Source organism: Felis catus, chromosome D4 (assembly GCF_018350175.1).
Source record: "Felis catus isolate Fca126 chromosome D4, F.catus_Fca126_mat1.0, whole genome shotgun sequence".
Classification (NCBI taxonomy): domain Eukaryota; kingdom Metazoa; phylum Chordata; class Mammalia; order Carnivora; family Felidae; genus Felis; species Felis catus.
In genome coordinates this window covers 26619019-26645213 of record NC_058380.1, presented here as the reverse complement: position 1 = coordinate 26645213, position 26195 = coordinate 26619019, and the positions used below count along the sequence as shown (strand labels likewise).

The following is a 26195-nucleotide window of genomic DNA, read 5'->3' as shown; positions in this document are numbered from 1 at the left end:
GTATTATGTGTACTTTATTTGGAATTTTTTGATACTCATATAGAGACAGTTCTGAGTATCAGAATTTGGAAGCTGAAATGTCATACTCTTATTGTTGCTTTGTTTTTGATTTGAGGGATCTTCCAGTATCCCTCAAACCACTCCAAAACCCATTTCCAGAGCCTTGAGTGTAGAATTTTGGCATCACTTTTATTTACTCCTTCTGCTGTTTTTCTAACTAAAATACTAAATGAAATGAAAGAAAATTTGATTTTGAGGTATTTGATTTCAGAAGTCATCACTTGAAGTATTTCTTGAATGCTAACAAGTTGTGATGTTTTTAATATGTTATGGGAGGATTTGCTGTTTAAACAATTAAAAACAATCTTTTTTTTTTTTTTTTTTAGGTGGAGGTCGAAGAGCGAGTTTCTTGGTCGCCAAAGGTGGTTCACAAATATTGTTGCAGTTACTTACGAATGCTAGCAAAGAATCTCCCCAGAATGAGGAGTTAATGGTGCAGATTCATTCTATTCTTGCAAAGATTGGACCAAAAGGTAAGGGTTTCACTTGTGTGTTCATCATAGAACCATTTGTGACACTGATTCTGTGTGCCTTGAAACTTGGTCAGTTTTGAACATCTAAAATGGTACGGCTTTTTCTCAGTCTTAGCTATGGACTACTTTTTACAGTCAACTGCAGTAGCCTGCAAGAATGGGAGATCCTAAATTCACGAGGAATGCCTTTGCATAGGTTGGAAAAAAGGAAGAAAAATATGTCAAAATCACAAGTGTGTCTTAGTGTATGTGTGCCTGCATTTGTATGTGTGTAAAGGACACATATAGCATGGATATTGTTGGAGCTGGAAGGAGGGAGTATGGATGGAAATGCTTTGAGGAACATGGAGGTGAAATGTGTTCACTTTTCATTAATAGTCATATTTGTACTGCACAGTCTCAGTGCTTAAAAAGCTTATGACCTAGTCAAGATCAAAAGATATAAAATATTGTAAGACCGATTATTATAACAGTTAAGACCTGCAATATGTTAAAAAATAGAAATTGAGAAAACATGGGATTTGAAACAAAGGTGATTTAGGTTAGGTTAACAGAGAAAGGGCATCCTTGGAATAGAACCTAAATTCAGTTTATAGTAGTCTAGCTACACAGATTAAAATGATTCTCTGAACTCTTAGTATAGCAATTTTTTAAGAGTTCTGCCATTGCCTTGTGGTGTACCTATGAGTTTTAAACTTTGAAGCTTTTGGTTAAACTGTTTATTCTAAAAAGTGTTTACATATGTGTATTCAGTGTATTATTATGTATTTCATACATATCCTTACTGTATAAATATTTAATACTTTTAACAATTGTTCCCTCAAAGCATCTCTGAGATGACTTTAATTTTCCAGTTGTCTTAAGGGCCTTAATACTTAAACAAATATTCAGTTAATGTAAGAAATATGTCAACTTTTATTTTTCCTTAACTCTCATATTTGAAGTTTAAGGGATCCCTGCTGAGATTTTTGCTGTAAATGAGAAATAAAACAAGAAAACCTTATTTCATGATGACTATTGTTATCTCATGCTTCCTCCTTTTTTAGAGCTTTCCTTTGCTTTTCATGAAATGAAGACATTCATGAATTTATATTTGTATTTCTTTAATGTCTCTTCTAAGTTATGGTTTATTTTATTGTCTTCTGTACTTTTAAATTTGTGGTATCTCCTTTATTATTTGTACTAGTTTTCCACTTTTGTTATTCAAGGAAATTGTGCTGTAATTCTTTGAGTGACTTTCTATACTTTTTGTCCCCACCCCCCTCCCCGGTGAGATGGGAGTAATTTTTCCTCAGGAATGTTTAGTTCTTTTTGATGTAAAATTCCTGTTGTTAATGAAATAACTCTGCTTGCTGGTCCTGCTTATTTTCTATGTTTGAAATCTTAACATTATTCTTGTTATCCTGATTGTTTCTTAGACTATTTTAATCTCTTTGCGAGAATAAAAATCCAGAACTTTTCTTTTTCTCCTTTTCTGTGTTGAATTAGATCCTTTAGAAGCTAACTTGATAATATTTGCTAGATTATTTTTTACTTAAGCTGTTTATATTTTCATTAATTTATATTCTAAGTCTGAAAAATATAGTTAATATGAAGTAAATAATATTGGTAATGGACATTTAGATTCTTTATGATTCTCCCTAACCTTGTGATGGTGTTCCTTTGAATAATATATGTAGTGGAGCAGTTAAATTATTCCTTTCATGACAGTCGAACTTTTTCAACCTCTGTCCCTGTGTGCTATCCTCCCAACTTGCCCTTTTGTACTTTCTTTCAGGCCATGTTTTAAAAGTTTAAGGGATCTTTTAAAATTATGTAAGAGGGGCGCCTGAGTGGCTCATTCGGATGAACGTCTAACTCTTGATTTTGGCTCAGGTCATGATCTCAGGGTTGTGGGATCAAGCCCTTTGTCAGCCTCCTTGCAGAAAGAACTTAGAGTCTGTTTAAGATCCTCTCTCCCCTGCTTGCACACTCCCTCTAAAAAATAAAAAATAAATAAAAAATATACAAGAAAGCAATTCCAATTTTAGTTACTTCTGGTCAATTTTATGTGTGATAATATGAATTCATAATATACGTTTTTAAATTTTCATTGCTTTATGACATTTTTATTTCATTCAAAAGTTATACATGGCTAAATTGTGTTTGTTCATTTTTTTTTAACAGACAAAAAATTTGGAGTGAAAGCTAGAATTAATGGAGCTCTGAATATAACTCTGAATTTGGTCAAACAGAATTTGCAGAATCATCGCTTGGTTTTGCCTTGTCTTCAGCTTTTACGAGTATATTCTGCCAATTGTAAGTATTTTAGGGCTGCTTTTAGTTGACTCAGTGTTGTCAAGTTACACAAAATGCAAATGGGGAAGTACCTAAGCTCCATAAATCTCTAAAAATTGGAGACAAGAAAAGAGAATATTTAATATGACTCTTGGTAACTCCTAACCCCACTGCCACAAAAGCGATAAGTGGTAGGAAGGTAAGTTGACAAAATCTTGAGAATTCTCATTTCCTGCCATTTGTAAAAGCCTGTAGTGAAGGGGATGAATAGACAGCCTGTGGGAAGATGTGGAAGAATAGGTGAGTGTGTTGGCAGCTGGAAAAACTGCTGAGCCTATTTGGATTTTCACAGATGAGAGAAAAACTGAGAGGGAAAGCATGTGGTAGCATAGTCTCCTAGAGCTAATTACCTTCAGCAATCAATAGGGAAGTAGTGGAACAGAAGAAAATAGTATAGGAGCCTCCGGGGAAGCTGCAGAGAAGAGGGATCACAGAGAGAAAGCTTCCTAGCATGCACACACACACACACACACACTCTCACTAATATTAGGTCCCAAACCTAGGAAGCGTGAATTTTCTTTCTATTCCCTGACTATGGGATTGGAGTGGTTATCAAGACACCTTGAAATTGAAATTGTAGAGTACATGATATGATGTACATGGAGAGTACATGATTCTGCCATATCATGGCAGAATATCATTGTAGAATAATGATAGTCCAAGTGGTAGAGATACGTGTGTGTGTTTGTGTGTATGTATAAAAATGTGTGTGTGTATGTATTTGTCGATAGCTATACTTTGACACTATGGCTAAAGGTGAGCTCATAGGAAAATAGCTCTGACCACTTAAAGAATTAACACTAGATAATTTAAAAAGAACAGATGAAAATGAATGAATTGGATTTCTAACCAAAGAAGTTAAGAGAGCAATAAACACAAGGAAAGCAGAGGAAAAAGCAGGAAAAGTACAGGAAAAAGAACACCCAGTTGATGTAAAAAATAAATTGATTGGATTAAAATAATACTGTAATAGTGCTGTAATGGGGCAGATGGTAGCTATTCTGATGGTGAACATACCAAATGTATAAACTTATTAAATTATTAAATTGTATACCTGAAGCTAATGTAACATTGTGTATCAACTACACTCAAATAAAATTAAAAAAATAAACAGGTAAACCACCAAATACCCCAATGAAGGAAAAAAGAAGACAGCGCAGAGGTAAAATTAGAAGGGATAATGGAAAAATAGATACAGAAGAAATTAAAATAATCATACAAAACTTGAGCTTATATTTTTGGTGGCAACATATTGAATTTACCACTAGAAGGCTAGTAATGGTTTATCTATAATTTTTAAAAATCTATGTGTTCAGAGTTGAAAACATTAGGCACAATTTTCTGGATAGGTAATTGTGTATTCTGTGTGAAACTCTGAAGTTGTTTCCTCTTTTTCCCCACCACAGTTGTTTTGGTTGAGGTCTCATCACCTCTCACGTAGACCACAGCCTGCTAACAAATGTCTTTCTTTCTTTTTTTTTTTAATATGAAATTTATTGTCAAATTGGTTTCCATACAACACCTAATGCTCATCCCAACAGATGCCCTCCTTAATACCCATCTCCCACCCCCCATCAACCCTCAGTTTATTCTCAGTTTTTAAGAGTCTGTTATGGTTTGGCTGCCTCCCTCTCTAACTTTTTTTTTCCTTCCCCTCCCCCATGGTCTTCTGTTAAGTTTCTCAGGATCTACATGTCTTTCAAATCTGTCTTCCCCACAGTGCTGTGAGATCTGACTTGTATTTAAAATGCATGTCTGATTAGTTGTTCCTTTTGGGCAATTCCCTGTAGTTGAACAAATTAACAACTTCTGGGGCTCTTTATAGTTTGTTACCTTCTTTTCCTACCTCATCTTCCTACTGATATGCTTTTGTCTGGTATTATATCTTGCTTTTTTAAGTTTTTTAAATATTTATTTATTTTCTGGAGAGACCACATGCGCACAGGGGAGAAGCAGAGAGAGAGAGAGAGAGAGAGAGAGAGAGAGAGAGAGAGAGAGAGAGAATTACAAGCAGGCTCCACAGGGTCAGCATGGGGCCTGACTTGCGGCTCACACTCAGGAACCACAGGATCATGACCTGCTGAAGTTGAATGCTCAACCGACTGAGCCACCCAGTCATCCCCTGATATTATCTTTTAATGTGTGACTTTATACCCATGCTGTTCATGGACTCTGTTCTGTTTTCCGTGTTATCCCTGTCTCCAGAGACATTCCCTTACAGCAATTCCTGTCCTTGCTAGCTCCTCTTCATTGGTAAAGACTGAGCCCAGGCATCAATTTCTACAGAGATACCTTCAGTTTCATTATGGATTTGGGGCTCCACACAGGTGTAACCTAAACAGCTTACAACTCTTAGTTATTTAGAAAATAATGTAGTAATGATTTGTTTATTGTTACTGTCATGCTCCTCTCTACTGTGTTCTCAGTTTTTGTCCTTGAATCTCCATGACCTGGTATTTAAGAGTTCTCTAAATTTATTGAAGAAACAAACAGAGCAGTTTAAAACTATTTTTGTTTTGTAGTAACATTGTGTTGTTTTATATAACTTCTTTCATAATTTCCCTGTAAGGTAGTAAATAACTGCCTCCCCCTCTCCCCCCCACCCCCAACCAAATCTTCCCTTCAAGTGATTGGCTAAGGTGGATGTCATGAGGCCTTGAGTTCATATCTGCTACAGAACTTGTGTATGTTTTTGGCCATGTATTACCAAGAATACACATTTCTATTTATTGAGGTTTTAACATCATTTTACATTCTTTCTTCTCCCTCCTAGCTGTGAATTCAGTATCCTTAGGGAAAAATGGAGTTGTGGAGCTGCTGTTTAAAATCATTGGACCATTTAGTAAGAAGAATTCGGGTCTCATGAAGTGAGTAAATGCTTTGAGTATAAATAGAGGTCTATCTTTTGTTATTCTGGGCCTCTTCTTGATCTGCACAGCCAGCAGGTTGAGTTATATTGTATCGAGGGTCCTTTCTTAGTTCTTAGTGATTTTATTATGATAAAGATTTTTAAAATATAAAGTTTAATCTTCAAAGGTGTATCAAAATTAGAAAGCTTTAAAGTCATTGAATATAGTGTTATGGAAATTTAGATGTAGAACATTCCTAGATACTGGAAGAGGAAAAACCTCATTGACAGAGTAGCATTCATTCAGAAACATTTATTGGATGCCTACTATATCCCCTACCCAGTTTTGCAGTCTTTCAGTGACTGCATCCTTCATTCTCACAATTATCTGAACATATTTTAAATTTATACATTTCTTTTTTGTCAAAATAATGTCTTTTTTTTCTTTTTTCTTGAGATATGTATATTCTAAGATATGTATCTATTCATTTGTAGGTCTTTCAGCTTCAAAAATGAAAGCAGTTTCCAGTTATTTGGTTATATTTAGTATTTTTTTCTTAAGCCATATTCTTTAAAAAAGTATTGAGTTTTTCAAAGATACCTGGGGTTTATATTATATTAGAATGATTATCTTGAATTAGGTTTATTAATCACTTACTTGATTCAACAGTTATCAACATTCTGCCATTTAATCCCCCTCTATACTTTTATTTATGCTGAGGTATTTTTAAGCAAATCCCAGATGCTATTCATATATTTCATTCATATATGCAATTCAAATATATATATTTCTATAAAAAAAATCCAAGATATTTTATCATTTTTCCCTAAATACTTCAGTATTTAACTCTACTAAATAGGGACTTAAAAAAATAACCAAAATACTAAAATCATACTCAACCAAATTATTAATTCCTTAATATAACCTAAAATCTATTCTGTGTTCATTTTTCTCCTGTTGTCTCAAAATCCCCCTTTTTTAATGGGTTTGTTTGAATCAGAATCCAAACAGGACACACACATTGTTCCTTGTCACATTTAGGAAATTTCCAAACCTACACAAAAATAGACTAGAGGAATTACAGACCTGTGCAGAACTAGAATAGAACCCTGTGATGTACCCACCACCCAGTTTCAGCAGTAACCAACATTGGCATTTTTATCTCAGCTTTCCCTTCCTTGTCCGTCCGTTCTTTCTTTCTTTCTTTCTTTCTTTCTTTCTTTCTTTCTTTCTTTCTTTCTTTCTTTCTTTCTTTCTTTCTTTCTTTCTGTATTTTGAAGCAAATATTGGCTGTAACATTTGTTCTGTGAATTCTTTAGTATGATTATCATCAGACACAACTTTTTCATTTTAGTGTTTCCAGAATATTGTTTCATTGTCCAGCAATATTAATAATCCCTTAATATCATCTGATACTTCCTTTATTTAAAAAATTTTTTTTAATGTTTTTATTTATTCTTGAGACAGAGACACAGCGTGAACAGGGGAGGGGCAGAGAAAGAGGGAGACACAGAATCTGAAACAGGCTCCAGGCTCTGAGCTGTCAGCACAGAGCCTGACACGGGGCTCGAACCCACAAACTGTGAGATCATGACCTGAGCAGAAGTTGGACACTTAACCGACTGAGCCACCCAGGCGCCCCTGATACTTTCTGATTGTCTTTGAAATGTCTTTTTTACAGTTGACTTGTTCCAATCAGGATCCAAATAAGATCTGTACATTTTATTTGATTGCTGTGTCTCATAATCTTTAACAATCAGTAACAGTTCCCCTGTTTTTTGGTTCTGTTTTATTTATTTGTTGAAGGACCTGGGTGATGTCTTGTAGGTTGTCCCAACATTCTGGATTAAGATGACTGTATCCTGGGGTCCTTTAACATGTAGGTATGTCCCTTGAATTTCCTGTAGACTGATAGAGCTAGAGGATTGATTAGATTTGGGTTCATTTTTTCTGATCAAAAGGTTTCAGATGTGCTGGGTACTCTGTTTTGTACCACTTGAGATCACTGAGTTTAGGTGATGGCTCTACTTTCCACCTAATAATTTAGCAGTATTTCATGACACTGTCTAGATCCATTATTTCTTTAGGGGTTGCAGAATAGTGACTTTTCTAATTTTCTCATTCTTTATACTTTTATTAGCTATGGTTCTTTTATGAGAAAGAATTTATCCACATCAACTATTTTACCAAATTTTACAAATAAGTTCAGAACATTTCCAGTCTTTCCACTCTTTTTAAATAAAGGTCAAATATTTCAGCTTTTACCCTTTTAGAAAATGGAGCTGACTTGTGCATATGATTATTCATTAAATATTGTTTGGTGGGATGTCTTAACATATTTACTTATGCAGAGATCATACACAGTCCTAGAGCATCTCATGAAATGTAACAAAACAAAGAAAATGGTTGTATCACAATTAGTAAAGCCAACTTATAGAACTGGTGTAGTGTAGTGAGTGGGCTCTGGAGGCAGGCGGAACTGGATTTGCATGTCATTGACTGGCTCTAGGTACGAAGTAGGTTACCTTACTTAAGCCCCGGTTTCCTGTCTGTAAATGGTAACATGGACCCCTACATCAGAAGTTTGGTTTGAGGATTTAATGAAATGATTCTTTTTTTTTCTTTTTTAAATTTTTTAAATGTTTATTCTTGAGAGAGAGCACGTGCGCACACATGAGCAGAGGAGGGGCAGAGAGAGATAGAGACACACACACACACAATCCAAAGCAGGTTCCAGGCTCTGAGCTGGCAGCAAAGAGCCTGACGCAGGGCTTGAACCCACAAGCCTCGAGATCATGACCCGAGCTGAAGCAGGACGCTCGACCGACTGAGCCACCCAGGTGCCCCGAGATGATTCTTATAATGATCACAGTGCCTATGAGTGCAGTGTAGTTAGTTTCGATAACTAATGTAGTAATGAGGGTGTGAGTGAATTTTAGTACTAAAAGTATATTCTTTATTTTTTAATTTATGTGCCATTTCTCCCCTTGACCTATAAAGTATTTAAAAAAAAATTTTTTTTTAAGGTTTATTCATTTTTCAGAGACAGAGCGTGAGCGGGGGAGGGGCAGAGAGAGGGAGACACAGAATCTGAAACAGGCTCCAGGCTCTGAGCTGTCAGCACAGGGCCCAACGTGGGGCCTGAACTCATGGACGGCGAGATCATGACCTGAGCTGAAGTCGGATGCTTAACTGACTGAGCCACCCAGGCGCTCCTAAAGTACTTTTTAATTTATCTTTTATCTCATGGTTTTGATCTCATTCTTAAAGTCTACATTAGTCTATTCTAACCAGTTACCAAATCTAATATAAAATGTTCCTAGGAGAAACAGAACATTTCACAAATGTCATTAGAATATCCAATATGGGAGTATATCCAAAATTATGTAGAAATAGTGGGTATAAACTTCTAAGCAAGGAATAGAGCTATCTAAATTATCCCTTCATTCCTTCCTGTATTTATATTTAAAAACAAAAAACAAATTTTTTACTTTATTTTTACTTTAAAAACAATAAACAATTCATTGGCTGAGCATCAGTATCTCGATGTCTTTATCATTTTTAATAATCTTAGGGTCTCTCCCTTAATTATAAAATTTTGACATATAGAACATTTGTTTTGCTGTTCTTCCTCCTCTGAAATAATGCTCCATGTTTAGAGGAATAAGATTAGGGTTATTATTTATGTTTGAACGGTAGTGCAGCCCTTGAGGATTTCCTTCCGTTTCCAATTTTAGGTTTTAGATATATACACTGTTAATCCAGAAGGAAGCAATTTAGGGTGCAGTGGGTTCTTGAATGTCCCGATAAGGATTGAGCCCCTAATTTAAAGGAAATGTGACTTCATGAGAACCTGGAGCTAAAGCTTTCTTCCTTTACTGCTCCTAAAGGAATAAGCCATAGGCAGCTTTTTAAGCCATTCATTGTTGGTTGTATTATTCTGTTTGGGACATAGGAAGATTGGGAAAATATATGAGGAAGTATAAAATAGTGAAACTGAAAAATTCTAATCAGTTAACATAATATAAAGTGTGCATTTCAATAAATCTGTTATTCTAAAATTCTTTTGTAAGTTTTATATTATAAATTTGTATTGACTTACACGTGTCAGAGAATTCCAGAATTTTTTTGTGCTGAAGGTTTTAAAAATAACCTTTTAAATAACATTTTGGTAAAAACATCAAGAGGACTTTGCACTGAACTTCATAATTTCTTTTAATGTAGTGCAGCTGTGGAACAAGCATGATGGGCTTTGGCAGCAGAAAGAACTGGGTTCACATCCCAGTTTTGCCAGTATTGAAGAATAAACATGAACCCAAAACACATGTAATTTAAGGATTAGAAACTGTCAGAGACACTTTTATTTGGTTCAAAGAAAGAAAGACTGTTTCTCTAACAGTACTCTAGGATTTTTATATTTTGAATAAAGACTTAACAGTAGATTAAGTCATTGCAAGTGATTGCAGCTAAGTGATTGTATTTGTTTCCTAGAACTGTTGTAACAAAGTACCTAGGACAAATTTTGTGGCTTCAAATGACAGAAATTTATGGTCTCATAGTTCTGGAGGCTGGAAGTCCACAATCACCCTTTCGGCAGGGCCACTGCTCCCTCTGAAACCTTTGTGGGAGAATCCTTCCCCGCTTTCTAGCTGGTGGTTTGTTGGCAGTCTTTGGTGTTTCTTGGCTTGTAGGTGCCGCTTTTCAATCTTGGCCTCTCTCCTCACGTGGTGTTCTCTTCTGGTGTGTCTGTCTGCAGATAGTCTTCCCTTTTCTTATAGGGGCACCAATCATGATGGATTAAGGGCCACTACTCCAGTATGATCTCATTTAAACTAATTACACCTGCAGTGACGATGTTTCCAAATAAGGTCACGTTCTGAGGTACTGGGGGTTAGGATTTCAACATCTTTCTTGGAGGAAACCAGTATTTCTGATTTCATAATTTTCTTTCTCAACAAGAGGCCTGTATTACTCATTTTTCATAGCACCTAGTTTTTATGGGACCCTAGGCACATTATATTCTGAAATCTTTGGTTTCTTTATCCATAAAATGTGCCAGTTCTATGGACCAGGATTGTTTTAAGAATTAACTAGAAAACACATATATGAGGCACCTATAATAATTTCTGGCACTTATCAGCTCTTTTCTATTTTGTACTTTGTATTGGCATTTGCCTTGGAGTATCCCTTTAGTTCTGTGTTTTAATTTTGACCAATTTCAAAGCCATCCTTATTTCTGTTTTACAGTCTTGTGTACATTTTATTACGTAATTATGAGGTTATGGAACGTTTCTTACTGATGATTTAGTGCTATGAAAATTCAGTATGTAATTTTATAATATTCATTTAATTTTAACTCACTATTATGAAAACTTCACATTGTTTTGAGAAAATAACAAGTACGAATTTGTAGCATTTTTTAAAGCATATGCTTTTGTTTTCCTTTTTATGAATGTCATCTTAAATAAAGCTTTATATCGTTGCTTTATTTGTGTCAATAAACCAAAGTATGGCTGTTAATGAGCATTTATTATAAATGAGCACTTACTCTGTGCCTAGTCCTAGATCATTGCTGCACATTTTACCATGAACCAGCATCCATCCTCAGTCTCCCACTCAGCTGTGCTCTTTACCTTTAAACAAATACTCTGGGCATTCTGTGTTGCCTTTACACTAATGTGTGCAGCTTTTCCTTCATTGCTTTGTTTCTGGTTTTCATTTCTTGAGTAGTTTTTTCACAGGTGTGTACATTCTATCACAGTATCTAGACTGTAAAAGTGTGGAAGAGAGAAGTTTGCTGATTTGATCCCAATGAAGAAACTGGCTACTCTGGGTGTCTAGTAGGCATTCAACAAATGCTTAATGATGAGCGACGTGCTTAAGTTTGACAAAGTGCATATTTTTATGCAAATTAATGATAGTTTTTGAAGTCTTACTAAGAGGTACTGTATGCTGTATGTAGCCTTATATTTTTAAAGTTACTGAAATCAAGTGCCAAGTTTTCAGTAACTTATTTAAAAAAGTATTTGATTCTAGGATTTTCCAGTGATGTTCTGTGTATTTTTAAAGCTGATTAATGGCAGTTGATTTTACTGTGTGTATTTGAGTATTTATGTTCAAAGAAAATATAAGTACTTTTAAGTTTCTGGGCAATTCCTCTGTCCTTTAATAGGCAGTAAGAGTTTTTGAGGTATTAATTAGGTTCATTATTTTCTTTGATGCCTTATGGCTGAAAAATGCTAACGTCTCATACTTCTCCCCTAACCTCCCAGTTCTAAAAATAGTTTACATTTGTTATCACTTTAAATATTAGGATTATTGTGTGATGGAGCTAAAATAATTTTAAGTCAGGTAACTATGAACATCTGTAGAGTTTTGTAGTTAAGAATTTTATTTGTGTTAACACTTCTTTAAAATTTTTGTGAATCAAGGCCTCTGATTCTTAATATTGCTATTTTGTGAACTGTCAGGGTCAGATACAAGTACAATAATTGAGTATGTTCATCTAATCTCTGATATAAAGACTAAAATGTTAATTTTCTTCCTTAAAAATATTTTTTGGTGCTTGCCTATTAATATTTCAATCTTCCTCCTATTCGATTTTAACCTAAAGGGAGAGGTCCATACAGAGAAAGACCATATGTAATTGACTATAACAGGAATGACTTTTGGAATAGATAATAATTACTTATCTGAAAAGATGTCTGAATTTACTATTGTAGATTAATTTTACTAGTTTTGTTGTTGTTTGTGTTTTCTCACGTTGACAGGGTTGCTTTAGACACTCTTGCTGCATTGCTAAAATCAAGTAAGTTTTTAAATACTAGAAATACTAGATACTATTTTTCCAAGTATTCTACTATGTTAAAGAAACTCGAAATGTAGATTTAGTCTGTAGTTATAAAGCTGGTTTGTGATAATGAAATGTCAAAGTTGATTTTTCATATGGTTGATTGATATATGTCCTAGCTAATGTCATTTATGTTTATTGAGCTATTATATAGTATAGTTCAGTACACTTATGGAATTTTTTCAAGTACATGGGGTTCCTTTTTATAAGTTCATTATGTAAACATAAAATCTTGTCAATAGAAGAAAGTGATGTGTGAATATTACCTAAGTATCGTCTTTTAAAAAGTGAAGGTAACATGGTATTGAGGATATTTACTATGAAAATATTTCAAACAACTCTGTCTCTACTATATCGAACACACAATTTTCATGTAGAAACCTCCTATTAGAAATTTTATTTCTATCAAATTCAAGTTTATATCATTAAAAAGTGACTTAATGTAAATTTACAGTTTCCTAAATTCATTTACAAACTAAAGCAACTGTTTTCTGATCTTCAGAATTTAAGCATTTGGAGTAAATGTGTCTCATGATACAGTTCCTTTGGAAAGTAATTTATCTACATTATATATTTTCTCTAAGATACTCAGTATCTGCTTTTTAATTAGTAATTTTTGTTAGCACTTCCAGTCTCATTGCTTGACTAAGTTAACGTTTTGACCACAGTAACATTTAGTCCTAAGGATATGTGTTATGGCTTTCTATCTTATTTTCCCCCAAAACTGTCTAATCAAGGGTACGACTAGGTTGCCTTTAGATTTGAATGACCAGAGTTGTTCATTTGAACAGTAGCAAATGATTAATTGTTTGAAAATCTGGTGTTTGGTAATGATTTATTTAAAAAGTCACTTAGGTGTTAGTATTACATACCAGAGAATATAAAATTCAGTTAACCGTTTTATCTTTGAAATGAAATGTGTAGTACTCAATTAGATTAGCCATGTAGCTTTATTTCCATATTTGATAGGATAAACTTTAGACAAGATCAGAATACTTGGGTTAATTTTCAAAGATAGTTGTAGCCTTGCTTTGTTGTGCCCTGACTTTGTGGTTCAAATTGTTATTTAAAGATTAATTTTTAAATTAATATGGGCATATGTTTTTGATTTAGAATAGATTAAAATAGCTATTAAAACTGAAGCTTACTAATTTTCAGAATCACTGATGACAAAATCACTAAGTCAGTAAAAACGCCCTCATAAGTTCCAATTATTTGTAGGAATTGGTTAAGATGACTGAAATCTGGTATCTTCCATTTTAAAAAATATTCTTCCTTTTACTCCCTCTTCCTTCAAAGGACTATGGTGGGCAAACATATCCTTTTACCCCATCAGGTAAAAATGTGACTAGGATGAGTCTAATTCCTATCTAACATGTTTTCATATGGCACATGGCACTAGAAGGATAGTGCACACTGCATATTTTTAAATGCATATTTAGTAGCACACTGCATGTTTTTAAATGCACTGTGGCATTTTGGAACATTCTTACCCATTGATTTTTTTTTTAACTGCTTTTTTTGGAGGGCGCAGTAATTTAAGTTAAAAGGGTAAATGAGATTACTGTAATAAGCCTGAGTGAGTGTAAAGCAAAGAACCTGGATTCATGCCCAGTGCAGAATGACAGGCACTTGGGTGCCATCGCTAGAGTATAGATGAGATGCTGCAGTCTGAAGGGGAACCTGAATTTCTTTTAACCAGAGAGGGAAGAAGAGACATAGGCTGATTTTGAGTTAGGTATCCTGAACACATGAATAAAAAGCCCTTTACTAAACTTTTTAGTTGTGCTCAGTTGCAGATTGCAGATAGCTCTGTTCACTTCTCTTCACTCAGCACCTGTGTTTGAATTATGGGCAGGTTTCTTATTTGATCTTTAATAAAGAATTTAAATTATTTCATATAAATACCGTTTAGGCTGTTGGGAATTCTAGTGGAAACCACATTTTGTAATAGGTGTTACAGTGATCATAATGTCTTGTAAGAAAAATCGTATTCACAGACAGTAAACGAAAGGAAAGGCTTATATATTCCAGGTGGTGTAAACAAAGTATGTATTCCCTTACAGTACATGAAACTCCTGTTAGTCAAAACTATTGAACTGATTTTGTAAATAACCACAGCTTTGGCCGACAAACTCTTCAAGACACAATAGAGGTTTTTAAAGCTTTTACACAAGAAGGCTTCACTCCCCACATGAATTTCTTCCAGCTCTCTAATGCCTTCTGATAGGGCATTAATAAGTTTGTTGATCTCAGTATCTTTATGTTTTAGGTACGTATTAGCACATTTGGAAGCTGTAGTAATTCTTTCAGGTAACTAAAAGCAGCAGAACATTACTGTTATCTTAGTGCCTATGCCATGAGGCAGGCGGTAAACTTAGGAAGAGATTGGAATTTCTTTGTAATTAAAGAAGCTAAGTAATTAAATAATTAAATACCAACCAATCAGTGGGTTGGTATTCCACATTATTTTGTGCTCTTATTAATGGCCTACCTATGTGGTGACGGGTGGCTTAGGATGTTGCTATGATAGGATTCCCCTACTGCTATTCTAGTGAAATGTACCCTTTTGGTTAATAATCTAAAATAGTAACACTTTAAAAATAATAAAGTAGATCAACTTTGTAGATTTGTTAATTCTGCCCCAGTAAAAGTGACCATTTACAAAAAAGCTCTTTAATGTAGTTTTTATTACATTAAACAATTAATGATCAGAAAGCAGTAATGTGCTCCTTACATTTCTAAAACATTTACTAAAAGTTGTGTAAGTATTTTTTTTTTCTTTTGAGAGAGAGAGAGAGAGCAAACAGGGGAGGGGCAGAGAGAGAGGGAGACAGAATCCCAAGCAGGCTCTGTGCTGTCAGCGCAGACCCAAGGTGGGGTTCGAACTCAGGAACTGTGAGATCATGACCTGAGCTGTAGTTGAGTCTGATGCTTAATTGGCTGAGCCACCCAGGCGCTCCCAAGTTGTATAAGTGTTTTTAACTTACCATTGTTATTGCATGGATATTTATGTAGTTGTGGGGGTAATTGAAGCAGTTGATTTCATTGGAAACACATATAGATTGTAATACTGTATTATAGTATTAATTGAAGCTACAATCCAATGGAGTTAATTTCAGTGGAAACACAAGGTTTATGATAGGACTTACAATAATGATAATGTCTTTTAACAAAATCACACTCACAGCTAGTAAGGTAAAGGCTTATATATTCACTGTAACCAAAGTTGGTTTAAGTTTTAAACTACATGAAACTTTAGTATTCACGTTTAAAAAGATGTAGCCCTAATTGTATTAAAGATATTTTGATATTTATTAACCATAAAACAATATATTGGGCAGGTTTCTGGAAAATGTAGTCATCTGAACCTTTTATTTTGTTAGATAAAAAGAATAAATGCGTGGCTCCTACATATTTTTTTCTTTTTGGAAAAAAAGTTGTAAGAACTCATTACAAGATTGTAGCGGTATTTTTAATTTGATTTATTCAAACAGTTTCTCTTGTCATTTAAAAAATATTCTTTCTCAATTTTCTTTTGTTAAAGAAACAAACGCCAGGAGAGCTGTAGACAGAGGATATGTCCAAGTCCTTTTAACAATTTATGTAGATTGGCACCGCCATGATAACCGGCATAGAAACATGCTCATTCGGAAAGGAATTTTACAGAGTTTAAAAAGTGTTACAAACATCAAGTTGGGAAGAAAAGCATTTATAGATGCCAATGGGATGAAAATTCTCTATAACACTTCACAAGTGAGTTTTTTGTTTTCTTCCTGGTTATGTGTTAATATTTCGTTCTTAAGAAAGTTAGTATTTCTATAAATACTCACAAAAGTATGATAAATACGTTTAAGAAAAAAATCTTAACCAAATCTTAACCAAAAGGTGCAGTCATTTCTCACGTGACCTCACAGTGAGTTGGAGAAAGTGCCCGGTGCATATCTCCACAATATAAGATTTTTTCCTCATAGGTAAAAAGGACGATGTATGTCTAAATCCATCCACTGGGCAGGAAGGGACTCCATATAGCCATGTTTTCTAAGATGTGCGGTTGACTGCACTCAGTTTTGCATGTTCCCCTCATAAGGTATTTATGGATCCTTTACAGCTGGTAAGATAGTTCTGTTGCCTCTGAGTGCTGTCGATGTTTTCCTTCTGGATAGAGCATTTTTACATACAGAAGGTACAAAAGTGAACCCTGGAGTTAGGAATCCTAGTGCTGCCAGCCAGCTTAACCATAAACCTTCTTGACAAAAGGCTTAGCAAGAGGACTGTCAGCTCTGGGCAATGGGGATGTTACAGTGCAACCCTTTTGTTTTTAGAAGGTTATAATTACTAGAAAGAAATCTGTCTTTTTGAAAATTGCAGCCATTATCTTGGTTGTGCCCTCTCGGTCTTACACACAAGTCTCTTTCTACGTGGCAGTAGTTAAGATATCTGAACACACGATTTACGTTTACCCTAAGCTTTTTCTTTTCCACATCAATCATATGCACTTGTATTTACTATTCCTAATATAGACAGTGATGGATAATTGGTATATTAGAAAGAGTTGAGTGGCTTTGTTTATGTCACTTAACATGTCTGAGCCTTAATCTCTCATCTGTTCCGACAGGCTAGATGTGAAAATTTGTATTGAAAATTTTATGGGATATCAAAGTGCTATCTAAATGCCAGCTGTCAGTAATAATAATAACAGTGTTATATGTTATAGATTCAAATTCCCTGTTCATTAGCCCTTCTCAAGATCAGATACCAGGACAGCAAATTAAAACTATTGAAACTTAAAATCGTGGTATTCAGGCTACTTGTTTTTTTATAAGCTGAAGAGCCAGCTTATCGAGGTGCTATTGTATGATAACTGATACAGTTCTGAGACAGGCTTAGCTAATGCACATTCCTTTTTATTTCTTACACCTTTCTCTCTTACTGTGTTTTTTACTTAATGCTTTTTTTCCCTTCTTCCCTTACATTAAAAAGAATTTTTATTTTATGCCCTAGGCTTGCTAAGTAAATATAAATATTTATATTTATAAATTTTACTCATAAATATTACTTGGCATAGTAGCCCCCCCTTATCTGTGGGGGATACATTCCAAGACCCCCTGGCTTAGATGCCTGAAACCTGAGACAGTACTCAACCTTATATATATGATGTGTTTTTTCCTATACTATACATAACCTATCATAAAGTTTACTACTTAGGCCCAGTAAGAGATTAACAACTAATAATAAAATAGAACAACTACAACAATATACTGTAATAAAAAGTGAATGTGGTCCCTCTCTCTCAGAATATCTTACTGTACTGCACTCATCTGTCTTAGGATGACATGAGATGATAAAATGCCTGTGTGATGAGATGAAGGGAGGTGAGTGATGTAGTTATGTCGTGTTGTAGCATTAGGGCTAATATTGACCTTCTGACAGTTGACCTTAGGTCAGAAGGAAGATCATTGGCTCTGGACCAGACTTGACCATGGGTAACTGAAACCAGGGGTAAAAAGGGGTTGATATACTTCAGTGACTTTGGTGCCAAAGATGGTACTGATTTTTGCTTAGTTAAAATATTTTGAGAAAAGTATTAACTAAATTTGCCATATGAAGTTCTTATTTATGAAGAGACCCTTCTGAATAGCCAAAGCTATTTTATAATAAAAAAAAATACTTTTTTTTGTGATATTTGTCTCTTGAAATTTATTGATGTATTACTTTATGAAGTAATGTAAAATTGGTTCAGTTATTCACCAAAGGCATATTACCTTTTTTCTTTTCTCTTTCTTTTTTTGTTTTCTTAAAAAACAGGAATGTTTGGCAGTTAGGACCCTTGATCCTCTTGTCAACACCTCCAGTCTAATAATGAGGAAGTGTTTTCCTAAAAATCGCCTGCCACTCCCAACGATTAAAAGTTCTTTCCATTTCCAGTTGCCAGTTATTCCTGTGACTGGGCCTGTGGCCCAGCTCTACAGTTTACCCCCTGAAGGTAAGATGACATATTTACTGCTGGCTTTCAGTGGTTCTTAGAATTGTGTGACTGTTAACTTTTTATTTCTTGTTTCTAGTTCCTCATTAAAAGAAGGCCTACATACACACAGTAAACTTTCATATTATGTTTTAGTTAAATATTTCTTTAAATATAAGAAATTGAAGTCTGATAATTAAGGGAAGTAGTGTGGAATATTACATTTATGTAAATTCGAATTTGAAAAAATTTATGCATTACATATAGGAGCACTGTTTCATAGTTTAAATAAATTTTCAAAGGATAAGAACATAACATTAAATGTTTAGGTAATTATATTTGGGCCTGCGTTTATAACTTTTTGATGAGCCTTCATTCTTTTAAAGTCAAGAATACCTAATCGCCAAAAATGTTATGGTTTATGCTAAGTAAAACTTGCACATGACTTACCCGAGTGAAAATAATGAAATGATCAGAAGTTGGCTGTTTGTCGTTTTCAGTACAATGCTGAGAACATAGTAAAAGAAGTAAGAGTTTAATTTCTTAATGTGGGGAAAAAGATTTTTTGGGGGGGTGGTTAAGACCTAGCAAAATGGAAAAGAGAATGTAGTCTAGGCTATTGATAGAATTTCTAAAGTATTTTCTTGTCAGTTACTTTTTTGCAAAAACAAATGGAAGATGTTTTATATTTAAAAGCAGTTACTTGAAATAAATGATTTAAGAGATTTTCCAGGTAATTATAATTAATTTTATTATTCTTGATATATATTTATTAGTGGTATATGCCACAGAGTATACTGTTAAGATATTATTTAAAAAACCATTTTATTATTAAAGTACAAGTTTAGTCCACACAAAATATCAAAATGGATTACTCAGCAACTTCCTTTAAAAGGTTTAAAAATCTACAACTAAGTCAGGGACTTGAGTAAGACAGTGAAGTGAAAACAGTTAATTTCTCTTTCCCATTGCATTTTAAATTACCACAGACTTTAAAAATAGAGCAAGAGCTGTACCAAAAGTGAAAACAAGGTAAAAGAAGCATTCTCATGAAACAAACAGAACATGCATGGGCGCCTGGATGGCTCAGTCCCTTAAGTGACTGCCTCTTGATCTCAGCTCAGGTCTTGATCTTAGGGTCATGAGTTCAGGCCCCACGTTGGGCTCTGCACTGGGCATGAAGCCTACTTAAACAAAACAAAACAAAACAAAACAACTCAAAATCAAATATGAAACATGCAACAAAAATGGTGGAGATACGAATATATTAAAGAAGAGCATCAACTCCCTACTCAGCCTTCTGTAAATGCAACTTCTCAGACTCCAAGTTGAGGTGCCAGTAGCACCTATTTGGAGGGACAGTCAAGGAGCAGTTAGAATCCTTTTCTGTCCTGTATCTCAGTGTAGAATTACAGGGGTTTAAGTGGTGGTTGCAACTGGTAGAAAGCTGGGGAGACTTCTGTCGATATAGCAGGTAGTAACACTGGGAGGAGGATAGGATATAGGGTACACCCCATAGTGTTCTTTATTCAGTGTCCAGAATAATCACATAGGTCGAGAAAACTGACTTCTAGTGCAGTGAATTCAGCAAACATGGGGAAAAAATGACACAGAGATGATATTTTCCTGAGGGCTCCTTTTCTTTTCTTTTTTTTTTTTTTTTTTTTTGTGATTTTTTTTGTGATTTTTTTTTGATTTTTTTTTATTTTATATATGAAATTTATTGTCAAATTGGTTTCCATACAACACCCAGTGCTCATCCCAAAAGGTGCCCTCTTCAATACCCATCACCCACCCTCTCCTCCCTCCCACCCCCCATCAACCCTCAGTTTGTTCTCAGTTTTTAACAGTCTCTTATGCTTTGGCTCTCTCCCACTCTAACCTTTTTTTTTTTTTTTTTTTTCCTTCCCCTCCCCCATGGGTTCCTGTTAAGTTTCTCAGGATCCACATAAGAGTGAAACCATATGGTATCTGTCTTTCTCTGTATGGCTTATTTCACTTAGCATCACACTCTCCAGTTCCATCCACGTTGCTACAAAGGGCCATTATTTCATTCTTTCTCATTGCCACGTAGTACTCCATTGTGTATATAAAGCACAATTTCTTTATCCATTCATCAGTTGATGGACATTTAGGCTCTTTCCATAATTTGGCTATTGTTGAGAGTGCTGCTATGAACATTGGGGTACAAGTGGCCCTATGCATCAGTACTCCTGTATCCCTTGGATAAATTCCTAGCAGTGCTATTGCTGGGTCATAGGGTAGGTCTATTTTTAATTTTCTGAGGAACCTCCACACTGCTTTCCAGAGCGGCTGCACCAATTTGCATTCCCACCAACAGTGCAAGAGGGTTCCCGTTTCTCCACATCCTCTCCAGCATCTATAGTCTCCTGATTTGTTCATTTTGGCCACTCTGACTGGCGTGAGGTGATACCTGAGTGTGGTTTTGATTTGTATTTCCCTGATAAGGAGCGACGCTGAACATCTTTTTATGTGCCTGTTGGCCATCCGGATGTCTTCTTTAGAGAAGTGTCTATTCATGTTTTCTGCCCATTTCTTCACTGGGTTATTTGTTTTTCGGGTGTGGAGTTTGGTGAGCTCTTTATAGATTTTGGATACTAGCCCTTTGTCCGATATGTCATTTGCAAATATCTTTTCCCATTCCGTTGGTTGCCTTTTAGTTTTGTTGGTTGTTTCCTTTGCTGTGCAGAAGCTTTTTATCTTCATAAGGTCCCAGTAATTCACTTTTGCTTTTAATTCCCTTGCCTTTGGGGATGTGTCGAATAAGAGATTGCTACGACTGAGGTCAGAGAGGTCTTTTCCTGCTTTCTCCTCTAAGGTTTTGATGGTTTCCTGTCTCACATTCAGGTCCTTTATCCATTTTGAGTTTATTTTTGTGAATGGTGTGAGAAAGTGGTCTAGTTTCAACCTTCTGCATGTTGCTGTCCAGTTCTCCCAGCACCATTTGTTAAAGAGGCTGTCTTTTTTCCATTGGATGTTCTTTCCTGCTTTGTCAAAGATGAGTTGGCCATACATTTGTGGGTCTAGTTCTGGGGTTTCTATTCTATTCCATTGGTCTATGTGTCTGTTTTTGTGCCAATACCATGCTGTCTTGATGATGACAGCTTTGTAGTAGAGGCTAAAGTCTGGGATTGTGATGCCTCCTGCTTTGGTCTTCTTCAAAATTCCTTTGGCTATTCGGGGCCTTTTGTGGTTCCATATGAATTTTAGGATTGCTTGTTCTAGTTTCGAGAAGAATGCTGGTGCAATTTTGATTGGGATTGCATTGAATGTGTAGATAGCTTTGGGTAGTATTGACATTTTGACAAGATTTATTCTTCTAATCCATGAGCAGGGAATGTCTTCCCATTTCTTTATATCTTCTTCAATTTCCTTCATAAGCTTTCTATAGTTTTCAGCATACAGATCTTTTACATCTTTGGTTAGATTTATTCCTAGGTATTTTATGCTTCTTGGTGCAATTGTGAATGGGATCAGTTTCTTTATTTGTCTTTCTGTTGCTTCATTGTTAGTGTATAAGAATGCAACTGATTTCTGTACATTGATTTTTGTATTCTGCAACTTGGCTGAATTCATGTATCAGTTCTAGCAGACTTTTGGTGGAGTCTATCGGATTTTCCATGTATAATATCATGTCATCTGCAAAAAGCGAAAGCTTGACTTCATCTTTGCCAATTTTGATGCCTTTGATTTCCTTTTGTTGTCTGATTGCTGATGCTAGAACTTCCAGCACTATGTTAAACAGCAGTGGTGAGAGTGGGCATCCCTGTCGTGTTCCTGATCTCAGGGAGAAAGCTCTCAGTTTTTCCCCATTGAGGATGATGTTAGCTGTGGGCTTTTCATAAATGGCTTTTATGATCTTTAAGTATGTTCCTTCTATCCCGACTTTCTCAAGGGTTTTTATTAAGAAAGGGTGCTGGATTTTGTCAAAGGCCTTTTCTGCATCGATTGACAGGATCATATGGTTCTTCTCTTTTTTTTTGTTAATGTGATGTATCACGTTGATTGATTTGCGAATGTTGAACCAGCCCTGTATCCCAGGAATGAATCCCACTTGATCATGGTGAATTAATTCTTTTTTATGCCGTTGAATTTGATTTGCTAGTATCTTATTGAGAATTTTTGCATCCATATTCACCAGGGATATTGGCCTGTAGTTCTCTTTTTTTACTGGGCCTCTGTCTGGTTTAGGAATCAAAGTAATACTGGCTTCATAGAATGAGTCTGGAAGTTTTCCTTCCCTTTCTATTTCTTGGAATAGCTTGAGAAGGATAGGTATTATCTTTGCTTTAAACGTCTGGTAGAACTCCCCTGGGAAGCCATCTGGTCCTGGACTCTTATTTGTTGGGAGATTTTGGATAACCGATTCAATTTCTTCGCTGGTTATGGGTCTGTTCAAGCTTTCTATTTCCTCCTGATTGAGTTTTGGAAGAGTGTGGGTGTTCAGGAATTTGTCCATTTCTTCCAGGTTGTCCAATTTGTTGGCATATAATTTTTCATAGTATTCCCTGATAATTGTTTGTATCTCTGAGGGATTGGTTGTAATAATTCCATTTTCATTCATGATTTTATCTATTTGGGTCATCTCCCTTTTCTTTTTGAGAAGCCTGGCTAGAGGTTTGTCAATTTTGTTTATTTTTTCAAAAAACCAACTCTTGGTTTCGTTGATCTGCTCTACAGTTTTTTTAGATTCTATATTGTTTATTTCTGCTCTGATCTTTATGATTTCTCTTCTTCTGCTGGGTTTAGGCTGCCTTTGCTGTTCTGCTTCTAGTTCCTTTAGGTGTGCTGTTAGATTTTGTATTTGGGATTTTTCTTGTTTCTTGAGATAGGCCTGGATTGCGATGTATTTTCCTCTCAGGACTGCCTTCGCTGCGTCCCAAAGCATTTGGTTTGTTGTATTTTCATTTTCCTTTGTTTCCATATATTTTTTAATTTCTTCTCTAATTGCCTGGTTGACCCATTCATTCGTTAGTAGGGTGTTCTTTAACCTCCATGCTTTTGGAGGTTTTCCAGATTTTTTTCTGTGGTTGATTTCAAGCTTCATAGCATTGTGGTCTGAAAGTATGCATGGTATAATTTCAATTCTTGTAAACTTATGAAGGGCTGTTTTGTGACCCAGTATATGATCTATCTTGGAGAATGTTCCATGTGCACTCGAGAAGAAAGTATATTCTGTTGGCTTTGGGATGCAGAGTTCTAAATATATCTGTCAAGTCCATCTGATCCAATGTCTCATTCAGGGCCCTTGTTTCTTTATTGACCGTGTGTCTAGATGATCTATCCATTTCTGTAAGTGGGGTGTTAAAGTCCCCTGCAATTACCACATTCTCATCAATAAGGTTGCTTATGTTTATGAGTAATTGTTTTATATATTTGGGGGCTCCGGTATTCGGCGCATAGACATTTATAATTGTTAGCTCTTCCTGTAGATAGACCCTGTAACTATTATATAATGTCCTTCTTCATCTCTTGTTACAGTCTTTAATTTAAAGTCTAGTTTGTCTGATATAAGTATGGCTACTCCAGCTTTCTTTTGGCTTCCAGTAGCATGATAAATAGTTTTCCATCCCCTCACTCTCAATCTAAAGGTGTCCTCAGGTCTAAAATGAGTCTCTTGTAGATAGCAAATAGATAGGTCTTGTTTTTTTATCCATTCTGATACCCTATGTCTTTTGGTTGGCGCATTTAATCCATTTACATTCAGTGTTATTATAGAAAGATATGGGTTTAGAGTCATTGTGATGTCTGTATGTTTTATGCTTGTAGTGATGTCTCTGGTACTTTGTCTCACAGGGTCCCCCTTAGGATCTCTTGTAGGGCTGGTTTAGTGGTGACAAATTCCTTCAGTTTTTGTTTGTTTGGGAAAACCTTTATCTCTCCTTCTATTCTAAATGACAGACTTGCTGGATAAAGGATTCTCGGCTGCATATTTTTTCTGTCTAGCACCCTGAAAATCTCGTGCCAATTCTTTCTGGCCTGCCAAGTTTCAAAAGAGAGATCAGTCACGAGTCTTATAGGTCTCCCTTTATATGTGAGGGCACGTTTACCCCTTGCTGCTTTCAGAATTTTCTCTTTATCCTTGTATTTTGCCAGTTTCACTATGATATGTCATGCAGAAGATCGATTCAAGTTACGTCTGAAGGGAGTTCTCTGTGCCTCTTGGATTTCAATGCCTTTTTCCTTCCCCATTTCAGGGAAGTTCTCAGCTATTATTTCTTCAAGTACCCCTTCAGCACCTTTCCCTCTCTCTTCCTCCTCTGGGATACCAATTATGCGTATATTATTTCTTTTTAGTGTATCACTTAGTTCTCTAATTTTCCCCTCATACTCCTGGATTTTTTTATCTCTCTTTTTCTCAGCTTCCTCTTTTTCCATAACTTTATCTTCTAGTTCACCTATTCTCTCCTCTGCCTCTTCAATCCGAGCCGTGGTGGTTTCCATTTTGTTATGCATTTCGTTTAAAGCGTTTTTCAGCTCCTCGTGACTGCTCCTTAGTCCCTTGATCTCTGTAGCAAGAGATTCTCTGCTGTCCTGTATACTGTTTTCAAGCCCAGCGATTAATTTTATGACTATTATTCTAAATTCACTTTCTGTTATTTAAATCCTTTTTGATCAGTTCATTAGCTGTTGTTATTTCCTGGAGATTCTTCTGAGGGGAATTCTTCCGTTTGGTTATTTTGGATAGTCCCTGGAGTGGTGCGGACCTGCAGGGCACTTCCCCTGTGCTGGGGTGTATAACTGGAGTTGGTGGGCGGGGCCGCAGTCAGACCTGATGTCTGCCCCCAGCCCACCGCTGGGGCCACAGTCAGACTGGTGTGTGCCTTCTCTTCCCCTCTCCTAGGGGCGGGATTCACTGTGGGGTGGCGTGGCCTGTCTGGGCTACTTGCACACTGCCAGGCTTGTGATGCTGGGGATCTGGTGTATTAGCTGGGGTGGGTAGGCAAGGTGCACGGGGGCAGGAGGGGCAGGCTTAGCTCGCTTCTCCTTAGGTGATCCACTTCAGGAGGGGCCCTGCGGCAGCAGGAGGGAGTCGGATCCGCTGCCGGAGGTTTGGCTCTGCAGAAGCGCAGAGTTGGGTGTTTGCGCGGATCGAGCAAGTTCCCTGGCAGGAACTGGTTCTCTTTGGGATTTTGGCTGGGGGATGGGCGGGGGAGATGGCGCTGGCGAGCGCCTTTGTTCCCCACCAAACTGAGCTCTGTCGTCCGGGGGGCTCAGCAGCTCTCCCTCCCTTTGTCCTCCAGCCTTTCCGCTTTCCGAGCAGAGCTGTTAACTTATGACCTCCCAGATGCTAAGTCGCGCTTGCTGTTGGAACACAGTCCGTCAGGCCCCTCCGCTTTTGCAAGCCAGACTCGGGGGCTCTGCTTGGCCGGCGAGCCGCCCCTCCGCCCCAGCTCCCTCCCGCCAGTCCGTGGAGCGCGCACTGCCTCGCCGCCCTTCCTACCCTCTTCCGTGGTCCTCTTGTCTGCACTTGGCTCCGGCGACTCCGTTCTGCTAATCCTCTGGCAGTTTTCTGGGTTATTTAGGCAGGTGTAGGTGGAATCTAAGTGATCAGCAGGACGCGCGGTGAGCCCAGCGTCCTCCTACACCGCCATCTTCCCTCCTCTTCCGACTCCTTTTCTTTTTCATCTCAGACTAAT

General features: G+C 36.3%; 1 protein-coding gene across 9 annotated transcripts in view; it reads left to right on the top strand.

Annotated features, from left to right (window-relative positions):
• Window positions 1-26195, top strand: part of AGTPBP1 (ATP/GTP binding carboxypeptidase 1) — a 168469-nt gene that overhangs the window by 48129 nt on the left and 94145 nt on the right. For all 9 annotated transcript variants that reach the window (XM_045043681.1, XM_023242224.2, XM_023242223.2 and 6 more), the window contains 6 exons: window positions 387-533; window positions 2700-2831; window positions 5644-5737; window positions 12490-12527; window positions 16117-16325; window positions 18378-18555. In XM_045043681.1, coding sequence (XP_044899616.1) covers window positions 387-533; window positions 2700-2831; window positions 5644-5737; window positions 12490-12527; window positions 16117-16325; window positions 18378-18555 — 798 coding nt within the window. The remainder of the gene's footprint in view (window positions 1-386; window positions 534-2699; window positions 2832-5643; window positions 5738-12489; window positions 12528-16116; window positions 16326-18377; window positions 18556-26195) is intronic.